A 23,699-nucleotide genomic window follows, 5' to 3' on the forward strand; every position below is an offset into this window, starting at 1 on the left:
CTCACACGTTATGATGCAGTTGTAATTTCTTGAGATGATCAGAAGAGGGCATCAGACGCTCTACTTATCCTCTGTGAGAAGTCACTTTCAGTGACTTACTCTGGATTTGCTTTTATAATTTTATTGTTTTTAATTTTTAGTATTTTTTCTTTTAATTGTTTATATATATATATCATTATTTCTGACAGCAGTATATTTCCCAAATTTTGTTATATATGTGTGTGTGTTAATTTTTTTTATTTATTTTTTATATTTTATATTTTTTATATTTTTTTTATATTAATTATTTTTGGTGACAAGAATATTCCTAAACTAAAATCTAAATTATCAGGCAATGTATTTTATATAATCCTTATATTGAGTTGCTTATCATTCTTCTTTGGATGAAGTTTTGATTTAAAGTAATATACGAAGTGTGTGCACAATTACAAAAGTACTTACTTTTTTATACTCTATTTTGGGACGTTTTTCCCATGGAAACAAAATATGTTTGATATCAAAGCCAGCACGAGGAAGAAAAGAGACTTCAAATATAATTTCTTTTTAATTTCATTTCTCGTTTTTATTAAAACCATACAAACATTTGTAGTCAGTTATAAAAGAGCAAAGTGGCTCTTCTGGCGGAGGGGCAGTGCTGGGCACATGAAGCTCCGCTCTGAGCCAGATCTGTCTGGCCTCTGCCCAGGGCCTGGGAATCCCTGCTTTCAAAGTCAATTCTTTATTGGCCCCAGGATACTTCCCCCATTTCCTCTGCTAAACCTACAGAAAGAGTATTGTATTTACACATTATATATAAAAGAGCACAATAAATGTGAAAACTAAAAAAAAACAGAATCAAAGAAAAGTAGAATGCATTTCGCAAATCTTAACTTTTCTGATAGTCAGACTTTTCTTATATAAATGTTCTGTCATGTTATCTTTTTTCAGGTCTCACAAGACACTTTATTTTAATTTTTTTCATAATTCACAATGGAAGATTGGCAGTGATCTCTCTCTTTACTGACAGGCAGATAAGGCACATACCTCAATGTTATTTCCTTCTTTCAAAGGAAATGATTTCTACTTCTTTGAAAAAAAAAACACCATCAATGCACAGCTACAAAAATGACAAAAGTACCAAAAAACAATAAAACAATTTGTACCTCATTGCTTTGAATAAAAGGTAAACTACTCAATATTCTGTGTTCAGTCACATGAGACTGCAAGGCAATACTAACACTGTTGACAAAGTCACTGCAATACTTGACGGCAGTACACATTCTGAATTTAAGAGCTTTGGAGAAAACGATACAGATGATTTCCGAGAAAACGAAACACATCACTTTACAGCATTTATCATCATGAGAGGGAAATTCATGTGCTGTGGACCACCGCTGGTCATTAAGACAGATTCAAAAACATGAATATCTATTTATGTAAGCGCACATAAAGCACCAAATGGGACCTTTGATCATTAAGGAGAAAATGTCCATTTCCACTCCGAACAACCGTGCAATCCAACGTCAATAATCATCACAAACAGAATATAAAAACACTGTTATATACACTTGTGAGTACCTTACCAGACTAACTAAATCAAGCCATTTAGATATCAAGGAGACGACTATCTACGGTGCCTTGAAGACTTGGATGTGTTACCGCAGTTGACAAAAACACCACTTGGTAAAACTTGGTAGAAGCACTGAAACATTTACAGATTCACAAAAGTAACATACAAACAAAATGACAACAAATGTAAATACAACACTTATTAAAACCTATGATATATAAAGTTATCATCAGGGGCGGGTTCAATTAATGACCAAGTCTGACCTGCTGTGGCAAGATTTAACGGCGTACCTGTGGGATCAGAACGGTAGATACTTGGCACATGGGCTGGTCTATGTACTTCTATAGACAGTGTTCATGTTTAACCTTGAATACATGCTTCTTTTTTTTCCCGACAGTGTGTACAGCAAAAACAGTGACAATACACAGAATACTGTTTTAAAGATGTGAACTTTTTGGTTCACCATTACATAGAAATACAAAGAAAAGAGCTTCCAAAAATAGCCTACATTCCAGAAAAGGAATATAACTATTCATCTATACATAATTTTGACACATCCCATTTCTGTGTGGGATGACATTTTTACAAAATAAACGGCAACTGCCTGTTCCAGAACACTTTAAGTACATAATAAAGTTCTCATAATTGCCACTTTGGTCTTCATCTTCACATACACCAGAGTTTTTCTCTTCCTTTTTTCCATTTTTCCTAAGGGAGGAGAAGCAGAGAGAGAGGGAGCAGCTACTGCATGATAGCCAGGAACTTGCTCTCCTCAGCCAGCGTGGTGAGGAGAGAGCTCATGTCTCCAATCGCCATGTTGTTTACACCCGGGGCCACACTGTGGAAGGCGGCGGATGCTCGAGGGGTGGTGAGGCGTGACGAGGTCCTGGAGAGACCCTGGAACATGGAGGGACTCAGCACCCCTGAGACCAGACTACCCTGGTCAAAGCCATCCTCCAGCATGGCACCAAAGTCAAGACTTGCGCCCTCGTCTAATACGCCAGGCACACTGCCATCCACTGTGCTGGTCACCTGGTCTGCACCAGGAGACAGAAGCGCAGCCGAGTTCCCGCCGCCATTGCCTTGTCCCATAGACTGAGCCATGGAGTCCAGCAAGCACTGGTCCTCCAGAACAGGGAACGAGGAGGCCTTGCGATCGGCTTGTTCGTAAGGGAGGCAGTCACCCAAGCCCTGCTCTAAGTATCCGTGCTCTGGGGCCTCCAGTTTCAGCCCAGATACCTGATGCACAAGGGAGCAGTGGTCCCCACTTCTCTGCAGCTGCTGGTTGAGACTTGCTTGGATTTCACCAGAGTTCTCGTGGTTGAGGTACTGCTGAGTCCTGGCCAAGTTCCTGTAGCCATTCGGTGGGCGAGGGACATGGACCTGCCGATTGTGATGAAGGGCAGCTCCCTGGGAGAGGCTGGGGAGGTTGTTAATTGAAGCCCGGTTAAGCATCAGGTTGTTCCCAATCTGGCAAGAGGTGCTACCGTTGTGGTTCTGCTGGAAGTGGCTCTGTTTTGGAAGTCCCTGCTGTTTGAAGCCCTGCGGCAGAGGCCCGTCGACGATCTGTGAGAAGTTCGATCTTCCGAAGGTGTTTGCAGAGTTGTGACCTCTCATCTCCATGCAGGAGTTAGGGGACGTCTCTAGCTTCACCCCGGGGTTGACACAGCAAGAACTCTGAGACTGATTCACCTGGGCACAACTGTTCTGGTAGTCAAGGGATGTTTGCTGCTGAATCACCATGTTCCCAAACCTACCAAAAGGTGCAGATCCGTGTTCTGCGCCTGACCACCGTCCACACTGTGTCTGGTGGTTTTGTTGCCTCTGAGGAGACCTGTCAGCACTGCCGGAGGTCACTTCATTCCACTGGATCGGAAGCTTACTGGGGCTTGTTCGCTCTTCTATCTGCTGACTGTGGGACCCAGGAAACACCATCAGTCCTGAAGTCTGGATCTGTTCTATCTCCTCCAAAGATGGGTTGGAGGTGTCCCTTTGGCTAGACGCAAGTTGGTCCTCAATGTGCATGTAGGAGCCACCATCCACTTGGGAGTGGAGATACTGCACCAGGTCATCTGGTAGCATATCTTCATCCCCAAGCAACAGGCCAGCCTCTCCGTCATCCTCCATTGCCAGGGCTTCTAAAGCTGCGTGTTCTGCAATGCTTGGCGTGTACGGCGAGTGCTGCAGGCCTCTCTGCAGGTTTCCCTCCGAGCGTGTGTAGTTCTGTAGGCTAAAGCTGCGGGTTTCAGGTGTAGAGTGATGAGACAGAGGTGGAAGAGGGTGGAGGTTGTTAAGGCTGTTGAAGCGTTGCACTGGGGGCAGGCTGCACATATCACGAGCCTGCGTCCGCACAGGGTCGCTCGCCCTCCGGTTCCCATTCAGTGGTCCCTCGCCAGGATAGAGGACCCTCCTCCTGTAACCTGCATGTCCCGTATACCCGTTGTTGTACCCGTTGGTGCCATCACCACAGCAATGTGGCCTGACGAGAGGCGGCAAAGAGTGGTTGCTGCCACCCTCGTCCATCATGGCCATACGAGTCTTCAAGCTCATGCGCTCCATGTTAGGAAGAGGCGTGGGAGGTGGGCCGCCAGTCGCTGCTGCATACTTTGCTTTCAGGTGGTAGTGCTGTGCTGGGGTTAAAGTGAGCATCCCACGTGACCCCCCTCCTCCTCCGAAACCTGCTCCTCCTACACCTCCACAGCCCCCGCCTGAGAGTCCCCCTCCACCCCCTCCTCCTGTCCCACCTCCATACTGGCTTGCCTCGCTGGACCGGCGGGAGGCGTCAGTGGAGATGGGGTCATAAGAGTCGGTGGAGCTAAGGTTGTGGAGGCGGCGGTGATGGGCGGCTGCCGTCGTACCCTCACTCTGGGAAGCCTGGCTGGAGCGTCGACTGGAGAAGCACGGGGAGATGCCTGAGGAGCGGCGGCTGCTGCTCAGGTAGGCTGAACTGGTGGCACTACCACTGCTGTCACGCCGGTCTCGGAGCAAGTTGAGCACTGTTAGCTCGGTGCTGCCCAGCTCAGCATGAGCAGGTGGCTGAGGAGCAGACACCCCCCACTGCCTGCCCAGACAGGATCCTGCAGAAAAACACAGACACAGAAAAAGATTGAATTAACTTTGGACACTGAAAAGGAGATTACAGGATGAGAGAGAAAAGGCCAGATAAGTGTAAGTGCAGAGAGATCCCTCAAACAGATGTTTCCACAGACAACAGGCAGCACTTGGCCATGAAACGCTGTTATATGCTATTTTCTCTGATATGATATATGGCTTGATATGGTTCTGATACCATTTTACAGCGGAACAGTACATTTTAAGCATTTGTTTTGCCTGAATGCTTCAGCCAATACGGGCAAGATGGAATTCAGGATAATTTAGTTCCCAAAGCCTGATTTTTACACACATTTGTGGTATGGAGTAAATTCTGTGTACAGGTGCTTTTTATCTGTAAAAATGCCCACATGAGCTCAAACACATGTCAAAATAAGGATACTACACGCTGTGTAAAATAATGATTCACCTCAATAAAAATTACTTTTTCTAGCATGCTTCTGGTGATCAAATGATCCAAAAACTGAGAAAATTCTTGCTGAATTACAGTCATAGGGGTCTGTGTTTAACATCAGCAAAACTATATCTAAACATCCATTCATAAACTCTCACACAACTCATGCAGAATAATAAAGTCTTATTTCTCCTATTTATCCTATTTAAAACTGAACTGAAAGTGAAACTTTTCTATGCCCTCTTTAATACCAGATCCCATTGACAAAAACATTAATTTTGCTTCGCTTTGTAAACAGATGTTTTTTATATAGTTTTGATGTTGTAATATGCAGAGCCCTATGACTTCCATTCATCAAGAATTTCTTCTCAAATTCAGTGTAAAACTGGGTGAGTAACTGAGTAACAAAAGGTCATTTGGAGGGGGGTGAAGTATTTCTTCTGCCTATTGCGGAAATATCCTCTGCTAAGCAGTCAGGGACGGCCGTCCTTTCTGTAATAACACATCCTGGGCTGAGGGGTGATAGTGAGTCACTGTGGTGACTGCAGGAGAGGAGGAAGTTAGTGTGTAAGAATCACAGTGGTGGCAGAAGCTCCAGGAAAAGGGCTGTTATCAGAAGCAGCTCCCAGAAAAAAGCAACATTCAGCGGCAAAGAAAAGAAGCAATGCAATAGGATGCAAAAGTAGAGTTAATATTGGTGTGGCTTTTCAACTCTGAAGAAGCACTTCAGTAGTAAAAAGATACAGTTTGATGCTGAAATCACAGCGTTTTGTTTAGACTGGTAAGTAACATTTAAGGCTGTTTATTTACCGAAACATATTTAACATATTATATAAACTATACTCAAATGCCACATGTGAGGATCATTAGTTAGCAGCCTTATTTTGACCGGCTGTATTCTTGCTGTGCTGTCAGTTATTTATGACTGATGACTGTATTTTGGGGTTGTATGGAGGGTGAAATACTGCCCTATTTGGCTTGAACTTACATAATGCACCTTTAAGAGCATTCAGAAAAAAGTTCCATTTAGACCTCCCATTCAAGGATTTTCAAACAAGAGTTTGAAAACTTACCCTTCCCCAGGATGTTGGGTAGTGTGGGACCTTTTGGGGGCGGTGTAGGGGACAGGGGCCCCAGCCTGGGCAGCGCTCCATTCACCTGCTTCAGCCTCTCCATCTTGATGTGCTCCATCCAGCGCAGGGGGCGGCCGACACTTCGCCTCGCCTGCAGGGTCAGCATGGCCGCAGTCGCCGTGGAGACTGTGGAGTCCATGATGGGGGCTGGCTCGCCCTCACACTCCTCCTCCACCTCCTCATCATTTTCCTCTTTCTCCTCGTCCTCCTCCAGCCCCTCCCCTGGCGAGCGTCCGGCGCTCACAGCAAGCTGGACTCCACTGCTGGGATAGGTGCTGATGGGGGACTGGTCACTGCTGCATGTAGACTGACCGCCAGGGCTTGGCTGAGACGTCTGACGAAGGTGAGAAGAATGAGAGGGAGGGGGAAAAAAACCCAAAGAAATAAGATTGTTTATCAAGTTTATCCCAGGAAACATATAGAAAGGTATACCATACAACAGGGATACTCAACTTGCTTTGCTTGGGGGCCACATTTGCTGACTGGAGGCCAGGGGCCAGTCGCAGCAGCCCCATACATTTTTCTAGGATTTTAGGATATTTCTAGGATTTTAGGACATTAGGGTCTTAGCTAGGACCTCTGTCAGGGACTGTGGGGGATCTTCCACAGGCATTTTTTTGATAAACAAGCTCTATTTTGATGCTGTTTTTATGCACTCTTGTACCATATGTGTACTAAAAGTATGGAAATAACTTAGGGTTGCCAGACTTGTCCCGCGGGCCATAAGTTGAGTATCACTGCTGCACAGTGTCATGTCACAAATAACAATAAAATGTGATCTTTTAGACGATGTATTCCCAATAACATGACACAATGATCAGAAAAATGGCACACTAAGATAATTCTGTTCTTGTGTTCACATAAGCATCTTGCATAATCATTGCAGTGTGAGCTGGTTATATCCAAACCAGAGAACTAACTGCCTTTTGGAAAAAAAAAAAAAACCCGAGGTGTTTGGAAGACAGTGTTTTGTACATTTTTTGGGCATGAGTAATACCTCCCCCTGTGATCCAGTCAGGACAATAACACGCAGAAATGAAAGAGAAATCATGTTTTGGGTTGTTTTCAGAAGATAGGCAAATAGGATAAAAGCCTCTTGTGAGACACACTGGAGCCTAATAAGGTTGTTTACTGAATTTTAGGAGCTATGTTGCACTGAGGAATAATGGAATTTTTGGCATCAAGCGTCAACAGTGTTTAGAGGGTATTCACCCTGTTTACTGTTGAATGAGTTTGGCTGCACAATAGAGCCCTGGGCATACTTTCAATGCCTCACAGTTCTGCCCAAAGGCATGGGCACTGCTCAGAGAAAGGCCTTTTGTAGATATCATTGCAACTCTTCAAAGTGTTGTAAAATGAGAATCTTTTTTATGAATGTGAGGGGTGAGAGTGACCTACAATGAGAGCATGTTTTGGGTGAAAGTCAAGCACTTGTGATACAATGAGAAAAGACAATAAACACGCAATAAAACGATGAGCAACACGTGACAAAGTGAGACTTGGAAAGAATATTTTACAAATGCAACGTGAAGGGATACCTATCTCACCTGATTACCCACTGTCCTTAGAAAGGGAAGGAGAGAAATGCCGAAGCATTGGATAGGAAGAAAAAGTTTACTCATTAGAAGACTTCAGTGTTAAATGCGCATGCCCCAAATTAAATGTTTAACTACACAGGTAGGAATATAAAAACTAGGCATTTAAACTAACTATGTTACAGGAATACTTCAACTGCAAAAGGACCATTTGCATATCACTTACTCATTCTGTAATTCATGAATAAAACTGTTTTCTTGCAAACCTACTCTGAATACAGCACCCCCCCCCCCCCAAAAAAAAACGAGAATATTCTTGAGGAGTTAAAGTCATAGGGGTTTGGCTACAGCAAAACTATATCAAAATAATCCATTTACAAACGCTCACACAACTCATGCAGTGCAATCCAAGTCTCATTTATGTAGTTATATGCTCAGTATTTTCCAAATACAAGCATCTTCCCTCAAACCTCACTATGTAAAACTGAAATGAAAATGAAGACTTTTCTTCAAAGCCAGACTCCATTGATAAAAACAGTAATTGTGGCTCACTGAACACAGGAGCTGCTGGTTTACTGCTGCCTCGATCAGTTACTGTGTTCTTGTTATCTGTTTGAGGAGTACTGAGAATTCGACTGAATAAATGAGGCTTGGATTAGACTGGACAAGCTGTGTTAGAGTTTATAAACGAATGTTTTGATATATATTTTTTTTGCTAAACGCAGACCCCTATGACTTATATTCAGCGCGAGTTTTCTCATTTTTTGGATTCGTTATTCATTGTTCAGGCATGCAAGAAAAACAAAGTCTGTTTAGGAAGTACTGAGCATTCGGCTGGTTGAATGAGACTTGGATTAGAGAGTTTGTAAACAGATATTTTGATACAAATTTGCTATTTAACGTGGACCCCTGTGCATCAATTCAGCAAGACATTGTTTTTGGATTCTTTGTTTCGTGGAAGCATGCAAGAAAAACACTTTCTTCATGAATTTGATGTTAACACGGTGTGAGTAACAGATAAACAAAGGGTCAAGTGGGTGAAGTATTCCTTTAAAGTGTAGGAATTATTAGTAAAAGCATTAGAAAATAACTGAAACAATGTTAAAGGTGCGAGCTCAGGCTTTAAATGAAGTCTTACCATGGGCTTCTCTGTCTTGATGGACTTGACCTGCAGACATTCATCCTGTTTTGAGGTAGCATGGTTGTACTCCCTTTGGTCCGTATACCCACCCAGGGGCAGTCGCCCTGGCGACCGGCCCTGGCTGTTGCCTCCAGGCTCCCGTTGGGGCGGAGGGCGTGGATAATCTCCACGCTGTTTCTTAGTGACGTGCGCCTCTGGCCCGTGCACCGTCTTTACGTGCTTGCGTAAGGAGCTGGGGTCAGTGTAGCGTTTTGTGCAGCCTGGGATTTTACACACGTACGGTTTCTAACAAATAAAGGAGAAAGACGAGCTGTGAGAAACTCGCGAAGCAAAATCAAAGAAGCATAACTGTCTGAAATTTGTCAGTACCTCATTTGAGTGTGTGCGATTCTGATGTTTCGCCCGGTCTGAGGCATTTGAAAAGGCCTTGTTGCAGCCTTCATGTTCACACACATAAGGTTTCTCTCCGGTGTGTGAACGTAAGTGAGTTTTAAGGTTTTCCAGACGGGAGTAGGCCTTGGCGCAGCCCTCAAACTGCAGGGGGAGAGGAGACAACATCACTCACACCGCCTGAATCTCCTGTTAGCTGTTTACATGTTAACTGAGCAAACAGCAGTGTCCTTACTGTGCACTTGTGGGGTTTTTCCCCAGTATGTCTGCGCATGTGGACCACCAGCATGTACTGTGCCTTGAAGGGCTTCTGCTCTCGGGAACATTCCTCCCACCGACACACGAACTCCTTCTTCTCCCCGTGGATGTGGTCATTGTTGATGTGCTAGAAAAAGAAGATGAAAAGAAGAGCATAATCTCCACTAAGTGCCTTGAATTGGTTTGTTGTTCAGCTTAAGGATTTTTTGCTCTGCAGCATAAGAAGCAAATATCCCATTGTCATTCCTGATTTCCATTTCTCTTCACATGATACTTAATTTAAAGAAGTACTACACTGCTGTGAAGATGGCCTTTTAAGGAAAGGCAAAAAAACTTTTAAAATTGGTGCTACATCACCACAGAAAAGAGACAAAAAAGATTGCTTTGGCTCAGAGTGGTTGATGCACTGTGCCACACCGGACCAATAATCCAAATAACAATGTTTACTACTACTCTGCCTCAACTGATTTGTTTTAAGCCACATAAAAAGACCAACCTAAAAGAATCAATATTATAGTTAGTTTGAGTACGCACTATATTAGAATATTTTTACGGCTTTACTTTGCCTTAAAACACAAGACATCACATAAAACATGATAAACGCTCCCGCTGGCGGGTGAAATTGTAGGTGTGAAACAATGGCGAACAACATGCCATTGTGATTTAATATTACAGTTAAACAGTAAGCTAAAGCATGTTTCCGAAACCATTTAAAGTGCAAAATATGCAACACAGTTACAGAATCTTGCTTTATATTTGCGCTAAGTTTTTCTCTGAGTTTGATCTCTGTTTTTACAGCCTCTGTTTTCACTGTGCAGAAAGCAATGGCGCCCACTTCCTGTTCACAAACTCTCACTGTTACAGCTAAACAGGGCACTAAAATGTGTTTCTAAAAACATTTTCAGTGAGAAATAACATCATCTTGATTTATATTCGATCAACACTACCTAGTTTTACTATATTGGATTGGATTTCGTTCTGAGTTTGAGAGGGAGAGGCACGTCTGTCTCTTGATCCGCTTCGGTACTGTTTGTGTCTGCGGTGGCGGCATGGGTGGAGGGCGATGAGAAAATGTGGAAGTACAGCCTGTAGTTTGAGCAAAAGTCTGACAGCCACAAAAACTCTGACTGATTTGATCACAGTTCATTTACACGTAGTACCCACATTGTTTTGATACAAAGCTGGTTGAAAAGCGGTGACGTCTCCCTTTAATCCTTTCTCTTAACTCGGTCTTTCCTTTTTCTTTCTATGCCTCACTGTGTTGACTTGTGAGTCTCGGTGTCCGATCTGAACAGGCTTTTCAAATAAAACCCCTGTCACTTCGCATCACACTGGGGCCCCTCGCCCCTCCATGACAAGTGCTGACAGTTGTGCTGCCTTGGCAACTTCCAATCTGAGGCTTAGGAAGGAGGGGGAGGTGAGGAGATAGGGCGAGAAATCAGAAGTTCAGTCGCGGCATCTGAAATGCGGAGGGCTTTACAACTCCAGCCAAGCATTATATCTGTGAGCACCACCTTTCTCCTGCTCCGTCTGCCTTCTCTGTTTCCTCTTTCTTCTTCTCTCCCTAACTGCCTTGTAAAACAGGGTAAGTGGTGGATGCTACAGAGGAATGACGGAGGTGAGGATGAAAAAATGTCACGCAGACCCTCTGGGGACAAAGTCAACATCTGGCTCTCTTTTAGAGACAACACTGTGGTGGCCTCTGAAGTGCCTTTCAGGGAGCAATTTAAACCCAGGGAGACAGACACAATATCCTGACCATAAGAAACCGGTATTATTACATTCCTGAGCAGCGAAGACGAGTCTTTTTTACCTCGGGGGTGAATGAAGAGGGACACATGGAAACAGGAGAAAAAGGAAGGGAGATAAATAGAGGACTTGACTTTGAATGCTCTTAAATGTCTGGGGAAAACGTGCTTTCTTTGAGCACTTACTCGCAAGATTGTTGAGCTATAAAACACGAAGCACTAAAGCAAATAAAGCAGCCAGGGTCAGTTCCTCCTGCAGGCATGACACTGCTCCGACAATGGCATCTTTGTACCTTCCCTGAGCTCTGCCCACTGGCCATATCATGACCCCACATATAACCATGACACCAACCAGAAACGGCTTTTTTAAAATCTTTTTTAGGACATTTTGACCCTAAAGGCCCAAATCCAAAACTCCCCTTGCCCCTACCACTTAGCCCTTACCCCTCCATTTTACACATTCATGTCTAGGGGTTTTCAAAAATATTGTTTGGATTGACGGGTAGTTTGAATTCATTTTGATTGTGCACAATTTCTAAAAACTCACAGATACGTATGAAACATTACAGTACTACCGAAGATCATGGAGGCAGTGCAGTGTAGTTCAAGTGAAATACAAACGCAAGAGATGACAAAGACATTTAAAAAGCAGCTGAACAAGTCAAAAATGTAGTGAAGAGAGTTCTCCATCCACATGTGATGCATTTAATAGCCGCACCGTCTACAGCCTCCATTAAAACACACGATTACGACCTCCTCCACTATCGTCATGTTCGTATGTGAAAAAAATTGGCTCTCTATTGCCATCTATTGGCTGTATGTAGCATAAAGGATGCGTGAAAGTATGAGGGCAGTGATGTTTACGTTTGAAATAGATATATTTATTTTCGTAAGTAAGGGGAGTATAGTTGAGTCCTCGGAAATCATTAGCAAGATGGCTGCACGGACAGCAAAGGAAACCCAAAAATGTATCTTCTTTAATTAACATTGAAAAATTACGATCACCATTGTATCATCTTAGTTTAACGTTCTTTCAGTGTTTTTTTTTTAAAACAAGCATCACAAAAGAAATCTCAGCATACCGATGACGTGTCAGGGTCTTGAGGGGCTGTCCCATTTCATAGAGGAAGCTTTCGACCACTACCTCTTGTAAGTTTGTTCTGAGGGGCAAAGTGATACTCAAAATCGAAGGGTGAGGGTAAAAATATTAAACAAAATGGGACTGGGCCGAAGACTGCCACTGCACTTTTTTTTTCCAATAATACTAAAGGGGGGAGTATCGACAAATGAGTCAGCGCAGTAACAGCAAGGGTGCGACGGCAAAAGCAAAGAGTAAAATGGACACTAATATATCCGCAAAGGACCTCCATTATTCTCACTTGACATTTTTTTAATTCTAAAGTGACAAAACAAGACTAATTCCACAGAAAATGATTGGGGACTGGATGACCACGGACGTTAGTGAAGTTTCCCCAAGATTGATCTCCTCCCCACCTCGGCCGGAGCCTCAGAAAAACCTGACTCGTCTTCTCTTTTTCTCCCTCTCTGTGAGGGAATCCCTGTGGCAAGCCATCGGTCTGTAGTGAGCAGCATTCAATATCCCCTGGCTGAGAGCGATGGGAGAGCGCCATGGTGTTGGATCACGCGGGTGGCTGGCACAACACACACACACAGATGGATACACACTCGCACCCTGTTTGTACAAATGAAGGAGGTCGTTGACGGGTGTGATGCATGAGCCTCTGAGCTGACAGAGAGCGGGACAGACAGCACGGGGAGAGGGGCCGCCGAGAAACCTAATGGCATGATCTAATGGCAATTCTTATTGAATCAATAATCTCCATGCTGAGCAGACAGGCCCCGTTGGCCGGCTAAATCGACAAACAGGTGCTGATAGCAGCGGCGCGGCAGGTTATTCATCTTCCCCCTGCCAGCTTATCGGCCAACAACTGTAAAAACGCCACCAAGATGGATTTAGGAGGGAGTCGCGCGACAGGGAGCACCGGGGACACGGACACAGGGGACACTGAAGCCATCTGTGACGTATGAGGTGCACACACACACATACACACAGGTGCAGGCGCTGTTTTCTCGGTCCAGACCCCTCCTGCTGGCTGCATGGCAAAAAAAAAAATCATAAATAGGAACTATATATTATTATATAGCGTCTTTAAAAACAGAGTTTACACAGTGCCTTGACAAAAAACGCAAAAGCAGAAATGGGATACTTAGAAGGTAATACAACAACAGAAAGCCAAACAGTCCTACTGAACACAAGCGAGACAAAAATAGGGTAGAGTAAAATTAAAACAAGAAGACGAATGATGCAAGACGCAGGACACAAAATGTCAATATAAAATAATACTAACAAATAGACTAAAAACAACAGAAGCAAAGAAAGCAATACATCCCCAAATAAAAGATAAATAAAATAAAGATAAATAAAATAAGTGAAATAAATAAAACATATATAATAAATAAATACATAATAAAAAGACAACATCACATAAAAGCAAATCTATAAAAATGCCTTTTAAGAAGTGATCTAAAAGAAGTCACTGATTCTGCGAGCCTTATCTCCTCAGGCAGGTTGTTTCAACGCAGAGGGCCAGAAGGGCCCCACCTGAGGATCCCAGTCTGCAAACTGGCTCATATGTGGTCACCCAATTTTAGACTCGGATTGGAGTTTTTGTTTTGTAAAGGATAAAAGCCTTGATTTAATATAATTTTTTATCCCTTAATGCAAATGTTCAAACCCATGCATCTCACACATTACTGTTTTTTGTTTTTTTTTCTATTTCAAAGCATTTGCCCACTTCAGTCTCCATCTCCATGTCTCCTTATCAAACTCTCTCTGGGACATAGCCCTCATGCATTAGAATGCAAGGGTGCATGAAAAGAGGGCCTGTTTACAAGGCAATTTCACTAAGCTGTGGGACCCGCAACACCGTTTAGCTTTATCAAACACCGCCTAATAAATCATATGCTCTTTTGTGATGTCAGTTGCTGAAGTGCTTTGTGTAAAGAGAGGGGGGAAAAAAGAGCATGAAAAAGGCAAAGAAGGGACGGAAGGAGGAGGGAGGAGGTAAAAAGCAGGGGGGAAATATGCGAGGGAAGGAGGGTGGATGAGAGTGAGTGAGTGGAGCAGGGGGCAGGGAGCTAGAATTGGCATGTGTAATTCAGTACAGTCTTTTCATCTTAGAGTAAGATACTCTTGACAGATAAGGGGCCTAATCCTTCTCCTGATCAAAAAAAAATCTGCATTTTACCAATTAAAAGCCTGCGCCAGCAGCCAGAGAGGGGGGCTGCCTTCAGACCGCGCCCGCGTTTATCTCCCTTTAACACCGGGGAGGCGCACAGCGGCCGCCTCAACAAGGCTGCACACAGGGAGAGCCGGCTCCCCATCTAAGAACAAGAACATCACAGCGCCACCTAGGTAGATGACCTGGAAGAGGATGGTGAGACTGTGGAGGGTGGGAGAGACCTGATGAGCTGTGGGAACACACACATACAGACCACCAACCCAATCACACAGCCTCCATGCAGTGTATGTAGTCCAAAAATGTGGCTCCCAACCTTTTTTTCTGAACAGACCCCTTTTCTGTTACTGAGCAAACTGATGACCCCTGACCAAATGACATCAGTATTTTATTATGTATTAAATGCATAAAAATATTAGTGCAGAAAAACGGACAATACTAACTGCAGGAAGTTTGTGTAAAATGAGCAAATTGGATACATTTTGAGCAGATAATTTCTTGATATTTTTAAGAACTTTTTATATGATTCTCTTTCTGTATGATGTTTCTTTAAAACAATCATTAATTCTCCCAGCTCACAAAGACATTGGACTCCTAAGTCCGACAGATGCAAAGTTTTAAATTGGAATTAAAACTAGACTGACTATATTTTAAGTGTCCAAAAGGGTTAGAATTTTATGTTGCGTGTACGTTGCTGGGTTTGTTCCCCCAATCTTACCATTAAATGTGTTAATTCTACGTCAGGATGATTTTAGCTCAAGACATCTGTCGTCAGTGCTCTGATGCTGCCGTTAGCGAGGGGTGGATCTGACTCACAGACAGCCTGTCACTCAAGCCACCCTGCCCTTAACACGAGTATTTCTGCTGTAAAGTTGGGCATTTTAACATGGGTGTCTATGGGTGTTTGGGTGTGTTTACTCAGTTTGGAGCCAGCCTCTAGTGGTCATCTGATGAACTGCAGTTTTTGACAATTCTGCATTGGCTTCGTTTTTAGGCCTTGGAGGTCGCTGCTTGTTTGGGAATCAGTGATCTAAAACGTCTGTTTTCAGGGACAGAACATGAACACACAACTCTGCAATCCAGGAATCGTTTGCAGTTGAAGAAGCAGAAGAATAATTAATTACGCAAATTAATTTAGCAAATCCACATGGTGAAAAAACAAACAACCTCTATGCTAATTCAATTTTTTTGTCCCTCCTCTATATCCAACCACTCCACAGAGAGGATAATATAGATAACATAATTTTTTTCATCATACAAGGGCACCGAAAAAGCTTAACTCCCTTGCAGGTTTCTCCACAACAAATCATTGAGAAAATAATGAAAGATTGTTGAGTACGGCCATATTAGGGAGTTATGGGAGTGTGTGGTTGGCATCTCCGGCGACAAAAACAAGTGAAAAAAAGCCCACTTCAAGAGAGACATTAAAGAAGCCACCAGGCCTTATCTTTAAAAGTACTCCCTTCAAGGGGCAAAGAGGGGAGGGAGGGGAAAATGAAAGAGAAAATGAGAGAGGGAAGAGAGTTTATGCCTAAAAATGGGGAAGCAAAAGAATGTTGGGAGCTGAGCGGAGAGAGGGCGCCGGAGAGGTAGAGAGAGTTGAAATGTAATAAATGAAATAAATACAGGCAAACTAAAATTGACACCCGCCTCGCTTTTGCTGACTGGGTAGGCCAGATAAGTGAGCTAAATTGCATAGATCTGATGTTTATCTTATCGGCTGCACCGAGAGCGCTTAAACGCGGATGATAAAGGAACGCCGTGGCGTGTCATGGTGAGAGCATGCTTGAGAGTGTAAAAATATGCATGAAGAGCGCGGCAGGAGTGCTTTTGAACAAGGTGGAAAGCGATGAGGGTGGTGGGAAGGCTTAATTCTAAAATTAGGCCAACCACAAAGGGAAAGGGATGTTTGAATCAGTGCAGCACTTTTAATACTTAAAAAAAAATATGTCATGACGTAGACTTTCATCACAGAATATAAATGTATGTTTAAACTTTGTGGTTAAATTGGATACAAACAAGGAGAATTTTTTTCCTCATCATGTTTTTTTTCCCCAAAGCCATTTCAGAAGACAAGTACAAGGGGGAAGGGACGCTCCATTGTTTGGTTATATGGAAATCCCCCCCACCCCCAAACCCCTCCCAGTGTGCAGAGAGCCACTGTGGTCCAAATACTGTACTTATCCTATTACTGAGGGGGGTGGGGGTGCGGAGAGATAAGAGCATTTTCTCGTCCGCTCTGCTGAATTAGAGGGCACGGATTCTGTAGGCGAAGACTTTTATTGGCATCTCTCTGCATATCTGCATGTGCATAGAAAATGAGAAATAAAATGCAATATCAGGAAGTCAAATGTTGAAAAAAAAAAAAGAAAAACAATTCCAAGATGGAAAAATGGAAAACTAATAAGTCGGTGTCTGACTACACTGCAGCTTCACAAGGTTAGGCTGAGGGATGAGAGGACTTTGGGCCTCATGCAAGAAACGATATATGAACAAATTTTGACGTATTTTTGTCCTGTTCCACGATTTGTTAGTCATTGATTTTAGGAATTGTTATTTTTGCTTTTCCCTTAGATAAGACAACATTTTTTAATTATAGATATTAAATCTTCAGGGCTAAACTGGTCCACTGATCCCAATTATTGTAATTTCAGTTACTGTGAGTTCCTCTGCTGACCAGTACTGGAATGTAACTAAGTACATTTACTCAAGTACTGTACTTAAGCACTAATTAGAAGAACTTACTTACTACGTTACCTGAGTATTTAATCACATGCCACTTCATACTTCTACTCCACTACACTTTTACGTCTCTACTACTATTTTAATCTTTTAAAATAAAGAATAAAATATTTTTATTTATTAAATGTATTTAAACTTTTCTACATGAGCACTTTTATTTTAAAATATAAACATATTGCCCTGATTGTACTTATATATTTAATTAAGTAACATTTTCAAAGCAGGGCTTTTACTTGTAACAGAGTATTTTAAAGTGTGGTTTTAGTACTTTGACCTAAGTAAAATATGTGAATACTTCTTCCATCACTGCTGCTTTTTGATTTTCCTGTTGCACCAGTACTGACACTGGAAAATCACATTTACGAGAATTTCTTACATCCTTTGTTTGGTGGCTTCTCTCCCATTCTCGAGCATGTGACAAAGTCTTAAAACCTGCCCCATAGTTTTTAGGGGGCGTCACAACTGCAAGTGGGATTGAGCACTCTGGTTAAGAGCAAATTTGGATGGTTAAGAGTGTTTGGTGCGTCTGGAGTTGACTTCTCTTACATGTTCTCTTACCAGAAACTTATGAGAAATTTTAGGAGAATTTTAAGCGAATGTTTTCGTATGAGGCCCATTGTTTTGCTGAGATGGCCACCTGGTGTGACTACAGTAGGGGGAGGATGTGAGCAAGCTTTTTCCTCTATTAAGAAGCCACCCTCCCCTTCCTCTCCCACCACCTTAACTCATCCCGCCTCCTGAAACAGGGGCAAGAAGTTGTCAAGATTCTCAACCTTTGAGCCGAGCCCTTCAAACACGGGAGGCAGCCCATTCCGCGCTGAGGATATCAATTATAGATAGGGGTTACCACCGCGGCAGAGGATTGCAATGTCAAGACGGCAAATAGACAGCTGCAGAGAGCTGAGGATCTTTCTATCAGATGTGTGGTGATGTGTGTTTCATGTGTGTGTGTTTGTATACTCCGGCGTCCCTTGTTCGCAGCATTATACACTGCAAAATTTGACAAGTTAATTTTATTTTAAGAAAAATCTAGAAAAGTGATTGCCTTGAAAATTGAGTAAATATGACTATTAGTCTTAATTTATGATGATTTGATGATTATGATTCTACTTTTGTAACTAATTGTTTCTATACTTCAAATTTAGTTTTTATTTACTTGATTTTATGAAGTTGTTGCAACCTAATAATGACAAGTTTAATTAAATCAATCTTTTTAAGTTTTAGCAATTTCAGTAAATCAAGTTTTTTTTTTACTATTCATGTGTTCTGCTGGTTGCAAACTAGTCTAATTATATTTGTCTTTTCTTCAACATGGAAACAAAACAGAACTTGCACATTTCCTAACTTCATCATTGGCAAAATCCTCTTTGTGATGATTGAGTTAAGTCAGACTAACTTATTTACTTAAGTTGCTGATGCTTATAAAAAACAAATTCCTGTTGTTATATCTAAGTTGCAAAAACTCTACAAAATTATGTAAATACAGCTAAATTTTGAGCAAATGTAACTTTTAGAGACAAACATAAATTAAAATTAATAGTTATATTTACTTTTTTTTCAAGGCAATCAGTTTCCCAGATCATTTTAAGGAACATCAAATTTTCAGATTTTACAGTGTATTTGTGTATTTTCGCCAACTTCAGCCTGCTCTCTCAGTCGGCTGACGGCTGAGCGCTTCACAGGCCGCGAGAGAGCACCAGAGCTAATAGTGTCAGTGTGACGCGACCATAATAACATTAATATTTAGCTTAACGGTGAACCCCTCAGGCGCAATACGATGAGAGCCATCCATCTCCGGGCTGTGTGAGAGTGGTGATAACAGACAGGAGGAAGGCCGGTCCAGTGTTGTACACAAAGCTCACATCCTGACTCTGGGAGGCTTAACCCGCCAAATCAGTTAGCACCGTTCAGCTGTGAGATGTGCTCTCCAGCTTCTGAGCCCATTACCACCGTCCCTGGATCCAATCAGGAATCCGGCAGCGGTATCAGTCAACGCCTGCAGCTCGGACTCTACTGTAGGTTTGCTGCTGCACAGGGGTTGAGGCCTGATAGGAGGCATTGTGCGGAAAAGCACAGCTGCAGTTGGTGTTGTTTGGATCTACTGAGCTCGAGGAGAGAAACAATGAAAACTCTCACAGCATACAAACCGACAGACAGTGTGGTTTTGTTGTGTTTTTTTGGGTTTCCCTGCAAGAAACTTTGCTGAGGTCAAGTGTGAACACTTCTCTGCACACAGGAAGTGAGTGAAATGTAAACCATCTGCAGCAAGCAAGTGTTAAAAATTAACATTCTGCACAATTTGCTGACGTACCATTACAGGATTTCTGGATATTCTCAGCTGCCATTTGGAGTTGAACAGAAATATTCGGCTTTACATGAATAATAAAGCGTTCAGTGCTGGAGTTCGAAATAAGCAGCTTGTGCCACTTTTTGTTTTTTATTTTTTTTTTAATGTGCGATACTCACTTGCACTAGCTGCTCCTGCGTGTCAAACTCGCGGCAGCAGTTCTCCCAGTGGCAGTTTGTCTCGTACACCACCTCTGGCTCTTGTTTGCTCTCATCTTTGTCCCCTTCTTCTTTCACCAGCGTCATCCCGTCCGGATGGTCCTGAGGAGCAGCAGTGGAAAAGGTGTGAGTACATGCACTTAAAGGGTAAATTCCCTTTATTCCTCAACACATTTCCCCACGTTTCTGTGTCTAAGTGACTAATTGAAACAATATTTCAGCATTGAGCGAGACGGCTGCAGCCAAAAAGTGAAACAGGCTTTAATGTGACCACTCGGGGCATGTTTGCACTGTCAATGTACATCCACTGAAAGTACCCGTTCCAGTCACTGACAGGCTCAGATCATTATCATAAATGTCTGAAAAGATTTTGGACAGGATTCCTACAGAGATACTATTTTGTTAAAGAGTAAGATCCTTTTTGTTTAACCACACAAAGCCTCAAAATTACTACCGGCAAACGCACCAGACTCCATTTAAATAAAGCGTAATTTTATCACCGTAAAACACACTTCATTCAAAGTCAACAGAAACAAATGAAACTCACAAAAACTGTCTTTGTCTGTCGTTCCACTACTTTCCAAAATGACCAACTGTAGTTTGGTTGAAATAAACACTTAATTCACCCAGTTAAAAATGACAAAATGCTGGCTCTATACACACTAAAATTACAGTTTATTTAAATGGAGTTTGGCGAGTTTCAAACAACATTATGACATTAGGATCCCGACAGAGATAGACTTTTCTTTTCAAGAGTAAGATCCTTTTTGTTTGACTAGACACAGCCCTGAAATCTCCACCACCAAGACCACCAGACTCTATTTAAATAAAGCGTCATTTAATCATCATAAAATACACTCCATTCAAAGTCAACAGCAACAAAATAAAACTCACAAAACTTTCAGCTATTCCAACAATTGCCAACTCTGGTTTGGTTGAATAAAACCTTAGATGTGAAAATATGCTGGATCTATGAACCCAAAAAAAAACTGGGATAGTGGAGTTTTGGGCTGTTTCTGATTCTTAAAAAAATGGACGTTACTCTTTATAAAAAAGGTCTGTCTCTGTTGGGATCTTTTCCATAATGTTGTTGAGAGCGCTTGGAATAACAATATGAGCCCGTCACCAGCGAAAACAAGCACTTTTAGTGGGGGTGCATTTGCCCAGAGAGGTTATGCTGCAGCCTGTTTCGCTGCTCTCTCTCTCAGTACTGGATCCATTTCAAAAACTGTTGTTCCCATTAGTCACTTAGACACAAAAACATGGGAAAAAAGGGTCCAGGTTGAATAATACCCAAGTTATCCTTTAATTCCAGGCTTGACGTTAAAGTATAAAAGCTTCCAGGAACTGCCTTCCTCTCCCCAACATCAGTCTATCCAAACCTGCCATAAAAGTTAGTTTTTTACAGCCCTGTCGGTTCACATCTAAGGCTCAGCCAAAAATGATTTGGTCACAGGTCTCAGCCACAGTGCCCCTGTGAATCTGGCCTTGTTTGGCTGCCGGAAATGTAGCGCTGAAAGCCTCGCTCTGTATTTGGGGGGGGTTGTTATACGACAGGACCGGGGCGAGTATTTGAGGAATCTAACCCCCTTTTCCTGCTGTAGGTTGCTCTATTAGCTCAGACATATTTCACTGTCACAGTTAGGGAGGCTGAGTGGAGCAGAGAGCTGGTGTGGGCTAATACAGGAGAGCGTCGGCTTCCACCACACACCTCAGGCTGAATCTGCCGCTGCCTCAGTATCGACTCTAATAAGGTTTCTCCTGCAGATACAAACACTTGCTGTTATCACGTTTCTCTTTCGTTTCTGCAGCCACTTAAAATTTTGATTAAACAAAAGCAAAAACAATTTCCTTCTAGTCTCCCGAAGATCAATGAATTGTTTCGGAAACAGATAAGAGCAGGGTGGGAAAAACCGACGAGCAGCAGCCAAACGTACTGCGGCTGCTAAGCTTGTCTATTGTTGCAGCAACTCTGGCAGGTGACCAGTCATTATATGGGCTTCCTATTCTAGTGAAAAAAAATCTAAAATTAAAACCTGCTGGTGAATTCTGGGATTTACTGTGCCAACCGGTTTGCAGTTTTTGCCAGATAGCTAAAGAATTTCCTGAAAGTATATTTTTATGTTGCTGAAAAATATAGACAATTCTCACCTGTACGCTCACTGCGCCTGGGCTCGGCAGTTCTTCCTCTGGTTTCATTTTGGAGCGTTTGTGGTGCATTGGGTCTCCTGTGCTGCTCACTGCAGATTCACTTGTTGGTTTGGTCTGCGTAAAGAGAAAATCATCATTCTGAGCTTCCGATAACACGGATTTCACTATATAGATGATTTAAAGCCATATTCTACTGATATTTCTTATGTTATCCTCTTCAGTATCATTAAAAATGCATGTGCTGCTTATAAGTCAATCAGTCATTTACTTAATCAAGCTGGAAAAAAACAACTGTGTGTAATGATTTCTGTGTCCTCAGTCCGAGGCAGGAGCTTTAACAGTGCAAATGAAAAACTATGCAATTCACTGTATCACATTAGCTCCTCTAATCACAGCAATTAAAACAAACTCATGGACCAATTCACTGAACCAATGCATGACCTGACTTTGGCCCCGGCTTAAAAATACTCCTTGGGGAAAATGTTGTTAAGCTCATAAGAGTACAAGAATTACCAAGTAAGTCCTGGAAAATAAAGTTACCTATCTCTTTTTTTCCCCTAAATATGTATTACTATTATGGTATTATTACTACTATATGTACTTGCTATTGTTATATTCATAATATTTATCAATATGATTTTTTATTAATGTTATTGTTATTTTTCCCCTAAATATGTATAACTATTATTATTATACATACTTATTATTATTTTTCATTAATATCATTTTTATCAATATTACTGTTATTTTTTTTACTAGATATGTATAACTGTTTTTGTTACTTTACATACATATTATTAGTATTTGCATTATATTTTATCGATATTATTTTATTAATATTATTTTATTTTATTTTTTCCTTAACATCCTTTAACTATTATTGTTACCACACATACTTGTTGTTATTTTTTAAAATTATTATTATTGTGATTATTAATGGTTGATATAATTCTTTTCTTTTCTTTTTTTATTGTTTGTTTTTTTCCTTGCACACACACACACATAAATCTGGCTACCATATTTGACAAATCTCCCAAATATAACTGCTTTTGCAAGATACTATTGTTTTTAATCTAAAACAGTTTCTTTTGATTGTACCTGTAAATCCACTACTGTTAAACAATTTCTGTTTTGTTTGTTTGCACACACAAAAAAAGTGAAAAACAGAAAGTTTGCTTGAGTTTTCTCCCTTGCTGTTGCTGTTTTTCCACAGGACTCTCAGTTATCCTGTCAGCTTTTGTGACATGTTTTTTTTTTTTAAACATATGAGATTTGGCTGTGGCCCTGAAGCAATATTCTGTTCATTCAGGAGGGGGAAAATTGCAATTTTGGTGTGCCCAATTTCAATGAGGCCTCATTTGTGATAACACAAAATTGGAGGGATGGGAAACAGCAGGGAGGACGGGGTAATAAACAGTGAATATTTACTTCAAATATAGGCCCGCACATAGAGTAAGGGTTGCGGATGGCGAGAAAAAGCCCCTTTGGATCCATCCATCCATGTCAATATTGCCTCTCTATATCCTTGTTCTCTCTCTAGTGATTAATGGAGTCAGCAGTGGGATTCTATGCTAACAAGCCCCTTGTTGTTTGCTGCAGGCGCGTTCTGGGCTGTGCTCGGCAGCCTAAAAACAAGAGACAACACAAGTAGGAGGAAACTCCCAGGAGAGGAGCGCTTGGAGGGGGGGTCCTGCCTGTACCATGTTCGCTCTCTGCTGAGATGTGGCTGGCATGCGACGCCTGCTATCTATTACCTGTGATGATGAATCGCACGCGCTCTCA

At 42.1% G+C, this 23,699-nt stretch overlaps 1 protein-coding gene and 1 long non-coding RNA gene across 2 annotated transcripts in view; one reads left to right on the forward strand and one right to left on the reverse strand.

Annotated features, from left to right (window-relative positions):
• Nucleotides 1-561: 561 nt before the first annotated feature.
• gli3 (GLI family zinc finger 3) overlaps nt 562-23,699 on the reverse strand; it is a 149,112-nt gene continuing 125,974 nt past the window's right edge. The window contains exons 9-15 of the mRNA XM_042510212.1: nt 21,918-22,031; nt 19,728-19,868; nt 9,489-9,638; nt 9,233-9,397; nt 8,861-9,148; nt 6,128-6,521; nt 562-4,626 (exon numbers count right to left, since the gene is read on the reverse strand). Of these exons, the coding sequence (XP_042366146.1) occupies nt 2,291-4,626; nt 6,128-6,521; nt 8,861-9,148; nt 9,233-9,397; nt 9,489-9,638; nt 19,728-19,868; nt 21,918-22,031 (3,588 nt within the window). The 3' untranslated portion in view covers nt 562-2,290. The remainder of the gene's footprint in view (nt 4,627-6,127; nt 6,522-8,860; nt 9,149-9,232; nt 9,398-9,488; nt 9,639-19,727; nt 19,869-21,917; nt 22,032-23,699) is intronic.
• LOC121960494 lies at nt 5,472-23,693 on the forward strand. The gene is made up of 4 exons (XR_006106989.1): nt 5,472-5,835; nt 6,402-6,530; nt 19,848-19,892; nt 23,517-23,693. It is a non-coding gene; the product is annotated as an uncharacterized LOC121960494 (long non-coding RNA).

This window comes from Plectropomus leopardus, chromosome 21 (assembly GCF_008729295.1).
Source record: "Plectropomus leopardus isolate mb chromosome 21, YSFRI_Pleo_2.0, whole genome shotgun sequence".
Lineage (NCBI taxonomy): Eukaryota > Metazoa > Chordata > Actinopteri > Perciformes > Serranidae > Plectropomus > Plectropomus leopardus.